At 43.2% G+C, this 20,239-nt stretch overlaps 2 protein-coding genes across 13 annotated transcripts in view; one reads left to right on the forward strand and one right to left on the reverse strand.

Moving 5' to 3' along the window:
• GREB1L (growth regulation by estrogen in breast cancer 1 like) overlaps nt 1-5,812 on the forward strand; it is a 128,199-nt gene extending 122,387 nt beyond the window's left edge. For all 11 annotated transcript variants that reach the window (XM_021385629.1, XM_021385631.1, XM_021385637.1 and 8 more), the window contains 4 exons: nt 628-769; nt 1,397-1,597; nt 2,169-2,307; nt 2,995-5,812. In XM_021385629.1, the coding sequence (XP_021241304.1) occupies nt 628-769; nt 1,397-1,597; nt 2,169-2,307; nt 2,995-3,158 (646 nt within the window). In that variant the 3' untranslated portion in view covers nt 3,159-5,812. The remainder of the gene's footprint in view (nt 1-627; nt 770-1,396; nt 1,598-2,168; nt 2,308-2,994) is intronic.
• The window catches only part of ESCO1 (establishment of sister chromatid cohesion N-acetyltransferase 1), a 29,592-nt gene continuing 15,611 nt past the window's right edge, over nt 6,259-20,239 (reverse strand). Inside the window, exons 8-12 of one of the 2 annotated variants that reach the window (XM_021385640.1) lie at nt 18,758-18,889; nt 9,878-9,967; nt 8,765-8,908; nt 8,452-8,639; nt 6,259-7,198 (exon numbers count right to left, since the gene is read on the reverse strand). In XM_021385640.1, coding sequence (XP_021241315.1) covers nt 7,051-7,198; nt 8,452-8,639; nt 8,765-8,908; nt 9,878-9,967; nt 18,758-18,889 — 702 coding nt within the window. In that variant the 3' untranslated portion in view covers nt 6,259-7,050. Of the gene's footprint in view, nt 7,199-8,451; nt 8,640-8,764; nt 8,909-9,877; nt 9,968-10,546; nt 10,670-18,757; nt 18,890-20,239 lie in introns of those variants that run through there. The other variant, XR_002434803.1, reaches the window with a different exon arrangement.

Below are 20,239 nucleotides of genomic sequence, written 5' to 3' on the forward strand. Positions count from 1 at the left end.
GAACAGAGGCCAAAATGAGTCAGTGACAGGAAGTGTGGGGCTCCTGGAGTGCAGGAGGCTCTTGCATCACTAAGAACAGAAGCGTGGGCAATGGCTGGGCCATTGCTATGTCAAGAGCGATGAGGAGGGATTTTTTTGCATTTCCTTCAGTCACCTCTCCCTCCCTGTTGCCACCTGGCTTGAAATTGCAACAGATGAACAGTTCATTTTCTACTATATCCTTCCTTTTTTTCCCCCCTCCTCCTAACTCCATCCTAAAGCATCTGCAAAAAGGCACTGCTATCACAGGGCTTTACCTCTAATTCTTATCACAGTGAAGCAAAATCCAACTCCCTGTCCCCGGCCTTGGCCAGGTCAGTTTGGAGTAAACCCACTGGAGCACCTCCCCCTGCGTCCTGCTGAAAAGAGAAGGTTTATCACCAGAAATTGTTTTCCTACACCAGGAATGCACTGAAGAAAACAATCCTAGGATTCTTTTCTTCAGAAAGAAATTGGACAAGGAGCATATCACACTGTCTCCAGAAATCACTGCTAAGCCCACTTAGATCCGTTTTAGCAGCGGGTGTGTGTATTGCTGACTTACAGCAGCAATGCAGCTGGTTCAGTCACCTTGTGTTTTATGCCCAGGTATTTCTGTGAAGATATAGATTTCAATCTGAGGACAAACAGTAGTGGCCTGCTCATCTGTCGCTTCAACAACTTCAGTGTCATGAAGAAACATATTCAGGTTGGAGGACAGAGGGACTTTGTTGTTAAGCCAAAAATTGTGGTGAGTGTATCCATGCTCCACCGTATGTAAAGGGTGAAATTCAGACCCATTTAGCCCCAAAAAGAATTAATTTTCTAGCCATTTAGGTTTATTTAGTGCTTACTTGAAATCTGAAGTTCATGGCCTACTCTGTGGTGGAGCTGCCACATCATAAAAAGAAAATAAGAAGTATATTGCTAAGGATAAATGATTGACAACAATCCTCCTAATCTATTAGAAGATAGACTGGACTTGGAAAGAGTGTGGCCTAGCTCTGCACCTCTGAAGGTGAAAAATTTCTTCTCTAAAAGAGTGGTGAGGCACTGGCACATGCTGCCCATGGAGGTGGTGGAGTCACCATCCCTGGAGGTGTTTAAGAACCGTGTGGATGTGGCACTGAGGGACGTGGTCAGTGGGCACAGTGGGGATGGGTTGATGGTTGGACTGAATGATCTTAGTGGTCTTTTCCAACCTTAATGATTCTATGATTAATGCATTAATGTGTCAAAATCAAGTGGAGGGGGTTGATTCTTCCCCCAGCTTTCTCTCCTCCTTCTGCCGTGGTGATCCCTCCCCTACTGGATGAACCTCTGCAGGGAAGATGTACTTAGGAGAGGTTAAAAGGGGCTCCTCTTGCTTTCATTGCAGGTGTCAGACAGCCCGGCACCAATCGTACCTCTTCAGTACGTCTGTGCCCCAGACAGTGAGCACACGCTGTTGGCAGCCCCATCTCAGTTCCTCCTGGAGAAGTTCCTTCAGCATGCGACGTACAAACTCTTCCCAAAGGCCATTCATAACTTCAAGAACCCGGTGTTGGCCATTGACTGCTACCTGAACATTGGACTCGAGGTACAAAATATTTGCAGGGATAATGGGGAGCAGGAAATGCAAACCTTTACCTCAGCATCTTTCTTTAGTATTGGAAAACTCTTCTTTCGTGAACAGGCTCTTGTGATTGGAAAGAGCTTGGTCTAGCTCTACACCTCTGAAGGTAAAAGATTTCTTCTCAGGAATAGTGAGGCACTGGCACAGGCTGCCCAGGGAGGTGGTGGAGTCACCATCCCTGGAGGTGTTCAAGAACCGTGTGGATGTGGCACTGAGGGACATGGTTAGTGGGCACGGTAGGGATGGGCTGATGGTTGAACTAGATGATCTTAGAGGTCTTTTCCAACCTTAATGATTCCATGATTAACACGGGGGCCTGAAATAAGGCATTTCACGGTTTGTGACCAAATCTAAACTTAGTCTCGTTTGTCCGGTGAGTTATTTCCCGGTGAAGTCAGCTCATCACTGCTGTTGTGTGTCTGTGTTCCTGCCAGCACCAGGTCACCCACTGGTCAGCACCGCTTTGTTCTCCCTTCCACTTAAGGCCCTCACTAGGCCGAGTCTAACACAAGCGCGTGCTTCCCCCTTCATCCAGGTGGCCATTTGCTATGTCAGCTCACGCCCACACTCGGTCAATGTCAACTGTGAGGGGGTGTTCTTCAGCGGGCTCCTGCTGTACCTCTGCGACTCCTTTGTCGGCGCCGACCTGCTCAAGCGGTTCCGGTTTCTGAAAGGTAAAGCCTTGCCCTGCTGCACGCTTTGTGGTTCTGCTTCACCAGGAGGAGTAGCACAGAGGGAAAAGGGAAGGCAGAGGAACGAACAGATGCATTAAACAGCTTGATTTTCACCTACTGCTGCCATCGTTTTCGCAAGAAATAGATGGCGTGTCAATTTTTGGAGTGTATAATGCTGCCCCTTTGGTAGTAGGTGCGGGTAATTGAACCTTAGCTCAGCTTTGATAAATTGCTTAAAGTCACATCAAATGGAGACAGGTGCAGAAAAATAAGGATATACGGAGATCAGTCTGTGAGCTGTACGTGCAGCAGCTTGAGAGCTGAGGGCACTGCTGACACAAATGAGACATTCTACCACAGTGCTCTGTGCCACGGCACTCAGTGCTCAGTGTTGTGGGATGGGACAGCTCTTAGCTGGAGGACGGGGGGGTCTGCCCTCACCAGGGCTTTATACACCTTGTCCGAGTCTCTCTTGTGCTTATAGTGACACGTAGCCAATTGCCGTGGGCTAAAATGGGTGCGTCCGTGGATGGAAGGATTACTTTAGTAATGATTTAAGGATCGTGGATCGAGGTTAATGCTCTCCCCGCTGTGGCTGATACCAACACCTCGTACTTAGCCCAAGGCGGTGAATGAAGCAAAGAGCCGTTCCCGTTCCTTAAGGCTCCCCTGTGTTTTCACTCCAAGGTGCCACGCTGTGTGTCATATGCCAGGACCGGAGCTCGCTGCGACAGACCATCGTCCGCCTGGAGCTGGAGGACGAGTGGCAGTTCCGCCTTCGGGACGAGTTCCAAACTGCTAACAGCAGTGACGACAAACCGCTCTATTTTCTTACCGGACGCCATATATAAGCTTCGAGAAGATGCCCATAATGATTTAAAAAAAAAAACAAAAAAAAAACACCCACTTTTTTTTTTTGTTTGTTTTAAAAAGTACAATCACTGTGGAGCAAAGTGCAACCAAGATTGATCTAGACTACGCTAAGGGATTCCCCAGCATTCTGAAGTAGGCTTTATTCCTAGGTATCAGATTATCACAGCAGTTACGATTTTGAGGCTCACGGATTCCTGTTGTTTTCACATCGGTCCCAACCGCTGACTCCGACGGCGCAGCCACCACGCTGCAGGGTCTGGGAAGAGGACAGAACTTGGCTGATGGGGAATTCTCTCTGTTTGCAGCTGAGTTAGCTCGGGAGGAAGCTGCTTTCAGCAGCCGCGCTTGAATGTGTTACAAAAGCTCAACGCAACATATGGGATTTATTGAAGATACGCGGAGGAGAGCCCGCTGTTTCTCTTCAGACTGTACTGCGGTACAGTAATACTCAGGGGTTTGAAACTACAATGTATCGTAGATATGTGTATTAAAAGGAATAGTCTCGTTCTCTGTGCAGTGTTAGTTTAAAGTTTGTAATTGTGTTTGTACTGAAACTGTCTTTGGCAAAATTTCCACAGGTGTTCAAAGTTTACTACTTGAACCTGAACAAAGCAGCAGCTGCGCGGCAGGCACGGGGCGGCGCACACGGGTCCTCCTCGCGATGCCGCCGCATCCCGCTGTCCAGTTCCTCACCTCAGCCGGCTCACACGGTGAGGAGGCTTCTGCAGAGGCTCTCTTTGGTTGGAGTCTGGCACAAGCTGCCAGCAGAAGGCCTTCAGGTTCCCGCTCATCCAAGTTTCGAAAAGCTGTGGCCCGTCCTCCTCTGCGTGCCCTGCTGCGCGGGCAGTGCTGGTTGGATTAGATGCTCTCCGTGGTCTTTTCCAACCTTGATGATTGCATGGTGCCTGTGGGGTGGCCAAGCACTGTTCAGCTCCTTCTCAGTCAGCTACAGTTGGCTGCAGAGCTGAGGTCTATCAATTCCCACCTGTATGTAAGTTAGAACGTATCATCAGACAAAGGTGCCAGGAGGGCTTCAGTGATTGAGCTGGATTGGAGAAAGTAAAAATGAGTCCAAACGAAGGAGAGATCTTACAGCAGCGGAAGGGGAGAATTCCCAGGGAGCTGGGGCTGCTCAGGGGAGATCCTGCCCAGAAGCAACGCCCATGGGAGGCAGCCCGAGGCTGTCAGCCCTTTGCTTTTGATTGAGCTGTTGGCTGTAGCGGTGGTCTCACTGTGGTGGTCTTCTGCTGGACAAGAATCGGGAATCTCTGTGTTGTTTTAGAGGAACCCAGTGCAGCAGAATTTGGTTGTCAGGGTTAAATCCCAATGGGACACGGTCGTACTCCTGCCCTTAGCATTGGTGACCCAGCTGGTGTTTCCACGCGTTATTAAAAGAGAAAATCTCCCGGCACATCGTGACTCTTTTATTAGAAGGAAAAGCGCAGTGAGTTTTTTAAGCAAAGTTCAGATATGTTAATTTCTGAAAAAATAATGAAATTAATACATTAATTCTTCTTAGCTGCGACTCAGTGGAGGAGCTGCCAAAGCTGCCTTCGTATTTTTCACAGCCCATGGTAACTGAGCAACTTTTTTTTTATCTCGTGAGATGTTTACAGATGAAAAAACAACCATACTATATTAGGCTGAGGTGAAAGGAAAAGGAGTTGTCTGTGTTCATGTGGCTTCACTCTGATGCAGCAAATTTAGCAAATTTCAACTGAACACCGCCGTTCTGTAGATTTATTTTTGATTTTCCTGCAGCCGCAACCTGCCTTACGTATCTGAACGCTTGCAAGAGGTAGGGGACATCAAGGTGGTTGCTGAAGCTTTTGCTTTGCAGCTGAACGCAGCCCCTGAGTTCTGGTTTGGGCTGAAGGGCAGCTCCAGCTCTCAGCGCGATATCAAAGTAAGTTTCAGGTACTGGGTGTTCAGGAATCAGTTCCTTTTTCTTTGTGTACTCGATGTTTGCACTAAGTTCTTCAAATTGCAGCTGCTGAGACTACTCTGAGGAGGCAGCCCTCTGGTGACATAGTGCAAAATTGTCCTGGAGGTTGAGAGTAGCAGCAGAACGTCAGCATATTGGCCTTCTTTTACCAAGTAACAGCAAACTGGTTTCCTTAACTCCCACCTGCGCAGACAGGAGGAGGCCTGGAAGCGCTGGGAAACGGGACACAAACGGGCTGTCCAGGAGAACTCTAACTTAATTTGCTGCCCGTGCATTCCTGGAAAGGAGCCCCTTGGCTGACATCTGGATTAGTGCTATTCCGCGTTGAGTTTAAGCCTCAGCATCACGGCCATGCCTATGAATGTATTAAACTGGCCAGCGTGATATTTTACCTGTAGATGTTATTGTCTATTCACAGGTTAAATTTGAATGTAAACTAAGATTTAAAGAATCATATTCAGATGCTTTTTGCTTAACTTATGTAATTGCTTTTTGTGACTTTTGGAAGAGGGTTAAAATGTTGCTTTCCTAGTGTAAAGTTTTCTTAACCAAAAACTTGGTGAATTTAGCTTCACTAGTCAGTCTACCTCATGTTATTGTTTATGAACCGAAACTGTCTCAAGTTGTGGCAATGGTATGTTTATAATGTGCTTTCATTAAATTTGAATATATTAAGTTACCATTTAAGACCGCTTCTGTTGTAACATTGGCATGGATTCTAGAGGCAGCGTTAGTTCTTTCCTTCAGCCCTAGACAAAGGTTAAGGAGACCCACGGCAGCGTGCAGCACACTAGAAACTAGCGTAACCTAACGGCCCTGTCAGTTCCCAAAGCAAAGTGAACCAAAAGTACCGAGTTTCAGTTCCTTCCCCCCCCCCTCCAGGAGGGCTTGAAGCCATCAGTCAAGGATGACGTTATCACCTCTCCCAGCCCTGTGAGCCTCCTGGCAGGATGGTGCTGAGCCAGAGCTGCTGGGAACTGACCAGCAGCGCCCAGTGCCAACGCACTAATTGCCCAAGAGGCAGTTCTGACCCCAAGAGCACAGTGACTGTTTTTCAAAGCCCGTGGTCGTATTTCACGTACAGAAGTATAAAATACACGAAGGATTCATTCACACTCGGTATCGATGCGGAGTAACTTTAGAAAAAGCTATCAAGAATTTTATTTTTCCATCTATCTACATTATGTACAGATCAAGAAAGGCCACAGCAGTTTTTCAACATACAAACCCTTTAAAAGAGGAGAGCTTTATGAAGGAGTGATAAGTACCAAAGTGAAGTCCACTAACAGAGGCATATACTCAGTACAGTACTTAAGGGAACACAAAGAGCACACCACTCCCTGCCCTTTACACTCCCCCTTTTACTCTGTGACTGACCTGGGGCAGAAGGGCGTCGGGTTCGGTTTGGTGCCGGGGTTTGGCAGCGGAAAGGTGCACCCAGCACTCAGCTGCAGCCGCTGTGCAGATGCTCCTGGCCCCGCTGGTAGCAGGCAGGGCTGGGGGCTCTGCCAAGCAGGCAGCCTTCAGCTGCCTCGCCCAGCCTGGGGAGACAGGCTCACAGCACCGCCCAGCACTGATATATCACCACGTTAAGAACTTCAGCACGTACTCATCAGTGAGACTATAGTCTTTGCATTAGTTTACAGTCCACTATGAACAATTTTCTGCTGCATGTAAACATGACTAACTAGATAAAATACAATCAAACTTCTGCAAAAGTTAATAAAATATCTTTCTTTTAAAAAAACAAAGTTAGCCTATTACTGCATTGTTTACAATTTTAATAAAATAGTACAACCTTGTGGTTGTTACCAGTCCTGAGTTCACGGTAAGAAAAATGGCCCTGGCTTCTGCATAAGGTCTGCACCCATTCCGTCCATTTTGGCAGAAGTCTTCCAGTACAGATGGAATTCCTTCAGGAGCAGTTAAGGCTGGTGCTGCCCATTGAGGAAGTTGTACACCAGGAACTGGCCGGTGCCGCAGTACTGCGTCGCAAAGAGTTTGCCGTCGGGAGTGGGGTCCGAGAACGCAATTTCTTCTTTACTTAAATATGAGCCATAGATGAAGTTGCTCCTGTTGAAAAGAGAAGAAAAAGAAGTTAATTACCCTCAGGGAATCATTTGAGATTATTTACGCTATCGGGCCACAAGTCATCAATTAAGAGGCAGGACGTTCCATTCTCTATGAGCTATCTGTCTCCTCTTATCAAATGGCAAAAGGAGGCCCTCGTTCTGGGAAGGTTTTCCTCTTTTAGAAGAAGTGGTTCTAGGGGGCAATTTCTTTCCAGCTATTCAGAGAACAATCACCAGGAACAGAAACAAAAGCTACCAGCAAGTCAGGGTCCTTGCAGAGGGGTTAGATGGAATTTCAAGTTCCCTGAAATAAAACACGTTTGACATTCGGACAAGAGCACAGCTTGGATTAATTTGGAACATCTAGGAACACAGCCTTAACACAATTCATTAGCAATATACATTCAATAATAACTATATGAAAAGGAAGATTCATTTTGTTTACTTTTTTATGAAAACATTGTGTCTCAGTTCTACTCTTACTTGAAGAAATACAGAAATAATCAAGGACAGGGCTGTACTTTTCTGGATGGCTACGTGAGCAAATTCAGGAAAACAAACTAGTGGAAGGCCAAGCAAGCACCAGAGCACAGTAAAAGGTGAGATGCAATGTTTTTAACATTTGTTTAAACAGCAGTGTGAATATTTGAGTCCTTTTACATATCTAGCACTTAGTGTTCAGTTGAATCTACTCATCGCTAGCTACTAAAGCCCCATGGAAATCAAAAATCTCTCAGAACGTTCAGTGAGTCTAAGCAAAGCTTTAAAAAAAAAAATGAAACCCATCACTGAAGTGCAGCTGTAAGCCACTGACTGGACTATACCAAATAGTTCTCTGTACTTCTTTCTGCTCATTTCCCCCTTCCTACCTCTAAGGAATGAGCTTTTGGCCAATGACTGGGTCACAGTCCTTAACTAACACTTGGGCGTCAAACACTCAGACCAAGGACAGTCTGATTTCCTTCACTCATTATTACCTGAGAGGAATTTACCCAAGCCCACCTGCAGGCCACTAGGCCAGCTCACCACAACTGTGCTTAAAGACCCCCTGTTAAAAACACAAGGTACTGTAGAATGCTGATGTTTGTTACTGAAGCCCACACAGCACTGGAACTGTCAACCGCACTCACCTCTATATTCCCAGTTATCACAGGAAACTTAACAATCCAAACTTGAAGCACAAATTAATGCAAGGGCGTTTGGGATTTAAATTCTAAAAAAGCCACATAACCAAGGAAACATCTTTAATATTACCTAAGACACTCTATCATCCGAGAAGCGATCTTCTTCCGACGCATCATGCTGAACACCCATATTCGACTGATCCCACAGATAGCCGGTTCTGGGGAGGTGGAGCAGCACCACGCTTTCTGTCTTTCAAATATGACTTTTTCATTTTCTGAACTAATTTCTGGAACCTTCTCTTCTATAACTCTGTAGCCCTACAGGTGACGTCAAAACATTTGTTACTTCATAACAGCATCATTACGGAACAAAGTAATTCTTGTCTGTCTTAGCTACCACGCACCAACTCTTAGAGACCGCCTTTCTCCAGTTCAGCACTTACCCACTGGATATGTTCTGCAATTAAACAGCCGATAACTTTTTTGTCATTAGAAATAAAAAGAAGAGTTTTCGTTCTCGAGTAACACATGAGCGGAGCTTGCTGAAATCCCAAGTCATTGTCTACCATTTCTCTAATTTCTTCAACCTGCCAAAATAAGTTCAAATGCTGTATAAGAAACACATGTATAAACATGCATTTTTACAAATCTGCATAAAAATTACAGGTTTATGGAAACACGTTTAAGCATCTGGAACACTGTTCCAGAAGTAAGGATTATCCTAAGGAACGTGCAACACAAGTCCGCATAACTGTTCCTTGAATAATACTTGGCTGAAATAGGAAGAGTAGACACCTCTACATCAGCTTTCACTAAGTCCAAGCTTCAGTTACTAAGGGCAAATAGAACGCAGGTTATCAAAGTGTGGACTCTGATACTTTAGCCAGTCAATGAGGTCTATGCCGAAGCTTATAGCAAACAGAAATGAGGTGGCCTCCCTCAGTGGCTTATTAAATGGCACGAGCTGTTTTAATGCACGTTGCAGTTACACACAGTACTAGAAGTAATGATGCCATGAATGTATGAAGTTAGTCGCGTTCAAATGAAAATTATGTACAAGTTGTTTGCTCTGGAAGAACGACTTGCACTCATGAGCTTAAATTGCCATATGGAGATCCTGTTGGACATCAAGAGAAAATTCTCACACTATGGACACTTTGAGGCCACTAGATCTGTTTTTAGCCAAGAATCGTCTAGAGAACGGTGCAGGCATTCACGCTGTGAAATAACATCAGTACGTTTCAGTTTGTTTAAACATAGCAGAAAAGTTTTGTTACGCAAAATACTTGCCGAATGCCTGCCAGATACATTACAAACAATGAGAGCACCAGTTGGCTGAAGCTGTTCCTGCCCTGCCTCCCCTCCAGCCCAGACCCACCGCCCCACGAGGAGCACAGCTTGTAGGAGCGAGACCTCTGAGCTCTTTGTGGAGAAGGCTGCAGAGCCACAGCAGCTTTGAGTCCAAGCTCAACTGCTCCCACCTAAGTTTACTAACTCTGCACCTCCGTCACTCAAAATATCAAATGAAGTAAGATATCCAGTCCTTTTCACCGTACCTTTTTAAGTGCATACTTTGGGTCATCAGGAAGAACCATTATTATCCTCCCATCGGGATATTCGGCCAAAATTCTCTCCTTTTTCCATCCCTAAATAAAACAAACATTTATCTAAACCAGATACGAGACGTACTTTTACAAACAGAAAACTGCATATCATTGCTCTAGACGCTGAACTTAGGCAGAGACTTCCAACTATTTAGCAGCTGTTGTGCTAGCGAAGGAAACTTCAGCTAGCGTCTTAAAATGAGCACAAGAGATATAATAGGATCTTATTTATTGCAGAATACAACAGCCTAGCTACAACTAGAAATGATTTATGAAAGTGTCTTATTTCCCAGCTAGACTTTTTCCCCCAAGGACTGAATTTTTAAATGGAAGTAGCAAACTCGGCTCACGCAACTGATCTCCACGCCTACGTCATATTTATTTTCCAGAGTCCAGCAAATGGAAAAAACCCTAGGGTTTATTGAAAGATTTCTTTTTAACATAGTTACCTCCACAAATACACACTCAGTTTTAAAGTTTGGCATGCGAAAGACCTCCAGGAGGTTCTAAGTGAACTGATTGGCATGCAGTTGCCCAAAATGTAAGGAATAGTTTATTTTGTTACTGATCATAACTAATAAAGCCACAAGAAGGATACTATAAAAAAGTTTTTATAACTACCTTCTAAGAATCTAATGGGGAAGGAGGCTACGTTGTGTGTATCTGAAGTATAAACATACTCAAAAAAATAGAGGTAATTAACTCTTCTTCAGATCCACACTCGTGGTGAATAATGAGCAGTACCTGCATGGAAAAAAACAAAACAAAAAAGCCACTTAAATCTAGTAAGATGGGACTGGTAGATATTAGAAATCAAGTTGCTTTGACGGGACCTAAAACACTGAATGCAGAAGTAACTTCAGCCACTAAAAAGGCTGATCAACAAGTCTTACGCAAAGCAACTTTAAATAAAAAAGCCTTTGAAGAAACAATATGATGGAGTAATTCTCATTGAAATCCATAACTTTCCACAAAATAATATTCACTGAAGACCAAGCAATGAAATTTGGCACCGAATGAATGCCGTATACACTACGACCAAAAAAAGTGACAAACTTTGGTGTTATAACACTTGATCTGCATCTCGGACCGATCACGCTGGTTTCAATCCCTTGCCCCAAACATGACGTGAAGAGAATAAGTTTAGGAATTCCCCTGCTTGCCGGTAGTCCTGCAACTACTGAGGTGCAAGTCTCGCACCCAGCAAGGTGACAGCAGAACACAGATACCATTCAGATCCCGCCTGCCCTCCTGCTCTGTAGCGCTTGCAACTGGATACCAACACAACTATTTGGATTTATTGCAGTCTAAACATGATTCAGGTGAGCAGACAAGTGCCATTTGTAGGATTGTGACATGTGCTTTGAGACTGCTGGAAAAGGTGGACAAACAATTTGGGCAAGACTTATTACTCTCCAGCCTCAGACAAGAAAAGCTTCCAATAACCTACACTAAACCACCTACGAGCATCACCCAGCAGCTAAATGGCCCCGTACAGCACCCAGAACATTGCAGGCCTCATGCAGAAAATTCCACTCTATGTTTAAAGTTCAAGCATTCCATACCCTAACAGCCAGGTATTTCCAGCAAAGTGAAAGCTGTTGAGAAGCATTTTCTGCTATCACCACACTGCTGTTATGTGTTTAAGCAACAGCCTGTAAGCAGAAGTCTAAATATAATTCAGTAAAAATCCAGTAACTGCAAAGATAAAACTGCTCTCTAATACTCAGAATTCATTATTGTTAACCTATTTATTTTCTTAAGTGATTAGTACTATGTAAGAACTAATTGCATTCCTAGAAAGGGGAAATTCTAAATTCAAGTATTTTGGAATTGATGCTGAAACTAATCTTTTTAGAGCAAGTTCTTCAAAAACTCTGCAAACGCTGAGCTCATCTAAGATTTTTAGTTCATTTGGTTTACATTAGAGAAGACACATTAAAGCCCTTTGTTACTGGAGCAGCTCCTCGCACTTCACACGTAAACTTCACATTTCATGTATCGGCTTCCTCAGCATCCTTAGTTTTCAGCCTTACGAAGAAGGCTTCTCAGCCTTTGGAGAAGAGAAAGCTCCAGGGAGACCTCATTGGGGCCTTCCAATACTTGAAGGGAGCGTATAAATGGGAGGGGGAATGATTGTTCATGAGAGTGGATAGCGACAGGACAAGGGGGAATGGTTTTAAACTGAGACAGGGGAGATTTAGATTAGATATTAGATGGAAGTTTTTCACACAGAGGGTGGTGAGGCACTGGAACAGGTTGCCCAGGGAGGCCGTGGATGCCCCGTCCCTGGAGGCATTCAAGGCCAGACTGAACGTGGCTCTGGGCAGCCTGGTCTGGTGGTTGGTGACCCTGCACTCATCAGGGGGGTTGAGACTTGATGATCTTTGAGGTCCTTTTCAACCCAGGCCATTCTATGATTCCATGATTTATGACGGAGGAAGGAACCGTGCTTCCTATAAAGCAGACTAATGTAAATCATGCACAAGATTTGTCACTGAAGTAGGACTTGAACACTGGCAGAGGGCAGCAACGTATCGCCACAGTAAGAAACAAAAGCACAGTGTCTGCAGTGTATTTTACAATATTCTACTACAGTGTCAGAAAATGCTTTTCCCTTCGCTTTTAATTGACATTACTTTAGGGCACTAAGACTTACTACTGAACAAGATGCCCTAGCATTCCAGTATGTTGCTTGTGATGAATCAAGTTAAAAGGGAAGCTCTTGTTCCTGCCAGGATGTGTGTTCTGCAAGGTCTGGGGTAGAAGAACATGATTATACCACTCCTTCCTGACACTGGAAGCCTTTCCTTAACAGCAGATGACCTATATGAGTAACCATAGTGTGGCACATACAACCTCATCACCACAGCTAGACAAGTGCTGCATGGAGTCCCACTGGTAAGTACTAACAGTTGCAGTGCCCTCTTCCCTTCCACGTCACAGCTATTTACCCAACAGGGACTCACAACGCTTTGAAAACGTGCCCTGAAAAGCTACCTGATATTTAATGATATTTCAAGCTATTTGATAACTTTCCCATCCAATTCTAACGAGACTGAAGATTGCTTGTGCTTGCTTATTCAAGGTAGGACGGCAACAGAATTACAAAAGCAAGAGACCAGAAAAAGGAGAATACAGAAGGGCAGCTGCTAGTCCATCAGGACAAAGTGGTATGGACAGTAAATACAACTACACTGTGCAGCAAACTGCCCTCAGTGGATACATGTACAACAAGGTAGAACACAGTTGGAAAGACAGCTCCCATGGCCCTGCAACTCAAGAGTTCCGTGCTCAGTTCTATACACAGTAAGTTCTGCTCAGTTTGATACTATCTGACACAGATTTGCTTTTAAAAACATACACTGGAAAACACAGTAAGACTGCTTCCTGTGCATTTCCTCATGTTTTAGAAGTTCTTAGGTAAGAGTACAAAATACGACAGCAAACCCGGTATTTTTCTATGTCTGTCAGTGCTGGCTTGTCTGTACACCCTATTTCCCAAATGAACACACATAGATCAGAAGTAGTGATGTATTTTTCTTCCACAATTTTTTTCCCCCAAAATGATTGAGTTAGAGAGGGAAATGTGGTCAATACCGTATAATTCTTGAGATCTTCACTTATACAAGCATTAACGGAATTTTCCCTAATAATCAAGTTTAGTATGAAACGTTACGATAATTTGCAGCAGAGAAATAGGCCTAGTGCATTCTTCGTCCTGCCTCTTTCATCAAGTCACAGATACAAAGCCTCTCCTTCCTCCAAGTGTAAAATGGAGGAGGAGGTTTTGACTACAGAATGCTTTAAGATCACCGGATGCAGCTGTTCTAACAGTTCAAACTACAGAAATTACAGAAGATTGCTAACGGTAAGAACTTAATTTGTGATATTACATTTTATTTTGAATAGATGGATCGATTTTGGAATTCGTGCAAATCAAGAGAAGCATGAAATCTTTTTAAGATGACATCAAGTTGATGATCATCTTCAAGCCTGATAGTCTGTAACCTCATGTTCCAGGAAGCTGGTTGTTTTGAACTGAAAATCCTAAGAACCTCAGAGACAAGCTTGGATGCTGTAACAGCAACATACCTGTTTAAAACTTAGGCAAATTTGACATTAGCCCAAACAACAGCTCCTTCTGCTTTCTTGAGCTCTTAATTGAGAGAATGAGCTTGAAATACAAACACTGCATTAACCACATTCACAGCACGCAACCAAATCCACATGCATTTCCTAACTTCAATATTTATCTTTGCAACATAAAAACCTCATTAAAAATGTCTCTCTCTCAAAAAAAAAACGGTGCTGAAATACTGCACTGATAATATGCAGTGTCACAGAGACAGCGTGATGTTTGCTTTTTTTAAATCCGAAACCGAATCACGTATCCATCCTACAATTTAACACTGAAGTTAACAGTTGACGTGTATGTAATCACACAAAACAAGCACATGCTAGAATGGCGTATTTTTCTGGAGATTTTCAGATGTCTGAAACCAGAAGGATAGCAAGACAGATTCCTATGGTGGTCTACAGCAGCAGATCTCTCACACTACTCTACTGTTCAGTACTGTCCTTGACCACCTTACTGCCTTGCTTTTGCAGTTTGCATGCTTCTGTTTAACAGCAAATATTACCCTTCAGGAAACCCATATCATTCCTTGCCAATCTTCTGTTCCCAAAACTGGAAAATACTATTATACTTGCCAAATTCTCTCTCTTTCCACATAAGGCCTGCAACTTCCTTATTGTCTCTATTAGCCATCAGTGACAAAGTGAGTTTCTCAATGCCATCTCAATGGCACCGTCACTCATTCTCAACGTCAAAGCCTTTGACATGGTCCCTCACCACATCCTTCTCTCTAAATTGGAGAGGTATGGATTTGAAGGATGGACTGTTTGGTGGATTAAGATCTGGTTGGCCGGTCACAGCCAAAGGGTTGTGATCAACAGTTCTATGTCAGGGTGGAGGCTGGTCATGAGTGGTGCCCCCCAAGGCTGTCTTGGGACCGGTGCTCTTCAACATCTTTATCACTGACATAGACAATGGAATCGAATGCACCCTCAGCAAGTTTGCAGATGACACCAAGCTGAGCGGTGCAGTTGATACATTGGAGGGAAGGGAAGCCATCCAGAGAGACCTGGGCAGGCTGGACAAGTGGGCCCATGAGAACCTAATGAGGTTCAACAAGGCCAAACACAGGGTGCTGCACTTGGGCTGGGGCAATCCCGGGTATTTATACAACCTGGGGGAAGAACTCCTTGAGAGCAGCCCTGCAGAGAAGGACGAGGGGATTCTGGTGGACGAGCAGCTGGACATGAGCCAGCAGTGTGCACTGGCAGCCTGGAAGGCCAACTGCATTCTGAGCTGCATCAAAAGAGGAGTGGTCAGCAGGGAGAGGAAGGTGATTGTTCCCCTCTACTCAACTCAGCTCTTGTGAGGCCCCATCTGGAGTACTGCATCCAGGCCTGGGGCCCTCAGCACAAGAAAGATGTGGAGCTCTTGGAACGAGTTCAGAGGAGGGCGACGAAGATGATCAGAGGGCTGGAGCACCTCTCCTGTGAAGAAAGGTTGAGGGAACTGGGCTTGTTTAGTTTGGAGAAGAGAACGCTCCGGGGAGACCTCATTGTGGCCTTCCAGAACTTGAAGGGAGCGTATAAACAGGAGGGGGAATGATTGTTTACGAGGGTGGATAGTGATAGGACAAGGGTGAATGGTTTTAAACTGAGACAGGGGAGATTTAGATTAGATATTAGATGGAAGTTTTTCACACAGAGGGTGGCAACACACTGGAACAGGTTGCCCAGGGAGGCCGTGGATGCCCCGTCCCTGGAGGCATTCAAGGCCAGACTGGACGTGGCTCTGGGCAGCCTGGTCTAGTGGTTGGCGACCCTGCACCCAGCAGGGGGGTTGAGACTACATGATCTTTGAGGGCTTTTTCAACCCAGGCCATTCTATGATTCTGTGATCTCCTTGCCAGGCTCTTCTACCTCTGAGGACATCATGGAACTTCTAGAGATATCTAGAAAAAAATTCCTTATTCAAGACAACAGAATCTTTAAAATAAATTATGTTCTACTGAAGACGGTAAATAACTTATTATTTACATGCAGACTATCTTTTGGCTACTTGGTACTTAAAAAAGCAAAAATAACCCACAAAGCAGCTGCATGAGGGTGGGTAAGACACTAACAACAACAAAAAAAGTCAATTTTCACAGTTCACAGTAATAGAAGCTCTACCATCATATATACATACAGCCTTCTTTTTCTGTTTCTGTGAGATGAATCATCAACAAAACCACCAAGCACATAACAAGAAGACACTCAACAGAGAGAAAAGCTGAGAATCATAGAATGGTTTGGGTTGGAAGGGACCTTTAAGATCACCTAGCTCTGAGCCCCCTGCTATAGGCAGGGACACCTCCCTCTAGACCAGGTTGCTCAAAGCCCCATCCAGCCTGGCCTTGAGTGCTTCCAGGGAGGAGGCATCCACAACCTTGCTGGGCAACCTGTTCCAGTGTCTCACCACCCTCACAGTAAAGAATTTCTTTCTAACATCTAGTCTAAATCTACCCTCTTCCAGTTTAAAGCCATTTCCCCTCATCCTGTCCCTACATGCCCTTATAAAAAGTCCCTCCCCAGCCTTCCTGTAGGCCCCCCTTAAGGCACTGGACAAGTAATCTCAAATCAGGCTGGGACTGCATCACATGGGATGAAGAATGTTAAAAACGGGAAACAAAGCTGTTCCTAAAATATTTTAAAACAGCCTCCAAATCAACGATAGCACAACATGTGTTAACTACATAAAGCCAACATTTGGAGAGCTAATACAGTAACACCCAAGGTCACCTGGGTTGAACTAAGATCTTCTCTAGTAAAATGTTCTAATTGCACGATGGTACCATCCCTTTTGTCAGGGAAAGGAATGTAGACACAGGTTCGATACAATATTTACATGTAAATCTTTAGAAACTAAGCACATCCCCTCTGAATCATCCTTCCAGAAATCCCCACTAGAAACCTCCTAGCAAAAGTAGGATAACAAGCAAGCATTCTTCTGGTATCTGAGCAACAAAGAATTAATAAGTAGAGACTCAGTGTACTAATTCACTGGCAAGAAGGCTTATCTACAATTCTAACTATTTTCTAAGAGGAGGTGAAGGCGTTTCTGTCACGAACATTACCACTCTACAGTCAACAAACCACCAACTATGGTCAAACGATTAGTTCTAGAGATGTATCTATCTAGCAAGGCAGAAAATTGAGTCAGTCAGGTTTTTATGAGGAAAAAAGCCAGAGGGGAATTTAAAGACTCAGAAGACTCCTTCCTTTGCGTCTTACTCTATAGCTTCTGTTACAGAATACCCAGATACATCATCACTCTATAGTCATCTGTCATGAAATATAACTTAAGTCCTAACATTTCAGAAATACAAATATTTACTTACTGAACTGACAATGCAAACCCTTTGCTTAAGTAGAAATTGTGTAAAGTTTTTAAAAGATGCCTAGCGGTGGAGAGAACAGTAGGTATGCTTTTAATTTGAGGTAAACTTTCCCTAGCTTCAGTTATTTACAACTGCTTTAAGGCAGTCCGCTCTTTCAATCTCTGAAATATTTGATTCCAAACTTTAGTGCAGCTTCCTATCACCACGTGAACCTAGCAGCTTTAATATAAACAGAACTCATATGCCAGCTTCTGCTCAAAAGAACTAATGCTTTCCAGTGACTTATCTTTACATCTCTGGTAACACTTAAGATCTTAAAATACTTGGGAATATGAGGGGGAAGACAAATAGGAGTAAAATGAGAAAACATTTCTGCCCAGTCTCATCCTACAAGGTAGCTACTGCACAGCAGAAGAGATCTCTTAAGATATCTGCATTATTCAGCAAAAACTAAGCAAGAGCAGAACGAGTACCAGAACTATTTACCAGGCAGTTTCAAACACTAGCTACAAAGATGTATTTTTATATTTATGAATCATGGGATAAATTGAGCTTTAGATTTAAAAGTAGCCCATACTGCCATTTGGTACATACATGAAATGAATTGGTGGCCTCAGTTCAGTTATCCTGGAGGTCTTATCTACTCGAGTGTAGAGTACTGAAGGTAACATGTGTGATAAAGAAAATAGACTTTGGGGATTCTGTTCTGGATTTCAGACATGTGAACAGATATTTCCTAGAGGTCTTGTAATATCAGCTACTGAGAAATAGCTGATTTTACAGCATCAAAAAAATTGTAAAAAATTTTTTTCTATCTCAGTTTGTATATGAGAAATACTTAGCTATAGCACACAGAACAAACCTATTGAATAGAAGCTGAAATTTATACTTAAAAATTACAGTTGCACTATAAATTTGGTGAAGTTTCAAAACACTATGATGTTATATCAACTGGACTGCTAGGCAGTCTTCTTGAATTACACGTAATCAGGAAAAAACAATTTAGAAGTCATCTACCATTACAGAATTACAAAAACAGTCAGATCTGTTCCTGACAATTAATCCAACCACTGCAAGCAGAAACTTGTATTAAGCACTTTCAAAAACAGTGACATTACTTTGTCTTCCTACCACCACCGTGTCCCCACCTCCCACAACTAAGGAACTGTAGAAGAAAGAGCATAATGGCAATGCAACATCACTATCCTAGCGAATGCCTTTATAAGTGACATATAGCCTGTCTACTACGGCTTTTGAAACCATTGATTTCCAAAAGTGGATTTGTGGCCTCCTGTGATATTAATCTATTCAAACATGACAATGTAGTATGAATTTTTAACTAGTACACAGCAAGTAAGAGATAATATTTTCTTACCACATATTTTACAGCACTTATGAACTGGTTATGAAAGAGCAGGTGTTGGGTTTCATCCTCTGGATTTGATGCAGTGTAAAGCATTCCACAAATATTACAAGAAATAGCACCAAATCTCTTCTGTCCTGCATCCTATTGAAGAAAAAGTAAACAAGAAAAAAAGCCATGTCAGTTCCAAGCATAGAAAATGTTGCAGAGCTTCCATCTCATTGGATATGCCCTTTATAACAGTGTAACTGATCTTCTATACACCCAAGACAGAAGCAAAAATTGAGTGAAACGCAAGAAATAGTAAGTAGAGAAATTAGAATTCCATCTTTTGAAAACCCACACAGCCTCAAAAAGGATGTGCACCACAGAACAAACACTACCCATCATTAAAATTAGGCTCCATCCTTCCTACATTATGAACAACCAACTTCTTTGTCTACTTAAAAAAATCAACTTCCTTTCTTACACTATTTGCAGTAAATACAACCATTTCTTCACACACACTAAACCACATCCAGACCCACAGTATTTGGCATTCACTACAGTTCTGCAGCTACAATACAAATGGAAGACCACACAATTTTACTTGTAAACCTTTGTGCTGCCCTCCAACTCTACAACCAATTGCTTTCAAATTAAGGGCACCACTCAGTGCATATTGCTTTGTGATTTATTCGCCCAGGTGACATTATTAACTTGGAAATATGCTTAGATTGAGCAGTTAGTCCCTAATAAGGAACACAGCATCAGGTGTGGAGAGCGCTCTCTCACAAAGAGTGAAACAATACCAATTAGATTGAAGTCTCTAGCCAGAAAGACCACGCCTTAAATTATGGGTTAACGTTCAAATGCAATTTTCTGTACCTACATCTGAAAATTGTGTTTATGAAAGCAGCAGTAAACATCACTTTTAATCTATTTTAACATATATAACATGTAACAAAGTAATTGTATGCTCTGATACATACGATACTCTATAAGCAAAAGATGAGTTTGTGTGTGTTTTTTTTTTAAATTAATATTTGTGCACAGATTGAAAGTACACAATTTGCCAGAAAATATATCACCTGAATTTGTTTTCTAACAGCCAATACATTCACAGTCAAAAGGTCTACTTCACAGATAAAAGCACGTTGTTACACTGCAAGTGTTTATTAGCTACTTCTCAACTCCTTCCATCTTCAAAGATATTTTTAAGCAAGTCTGAGAGCTGCATGCCGGCCCAGTTCTCCACATAAGAGCAACTTATTTCAAGCAGCCATTGGAGAAGTCCAACACGTAGGTATCAGTTTCTTTCCAAGAAGAGACTACAGGTACAACTACTTTGGTCACGCAGATCCAGAATTGAACTTCTCTTTAAGAGCACATGAGTGGAAGTCAGCCAGAAGAAAGAAGCTGAATCTGACAAGCCACTCTTTCAGTGGTCATTTAATGTCAGTTCACACATTCATATTGTATACAGAAAGACAAATAGGAGTACACTACTTTGAT

Source organism: Numida meleagris, chromosome 2, assembly GCF_002078875.1.
Source record: "Numida meleagris isolate 19003 breed g44 Domestic line chromosome 2, NumMel1.0, whole genome shotgun sequence".
In the NCBI taxonomy this organism is placed as follows: domain Eukaryota; kingdom Metazoa; phylum Chordata; class Aves; order Galliformes; family Numididae; genus Numida; species Numida meleagris.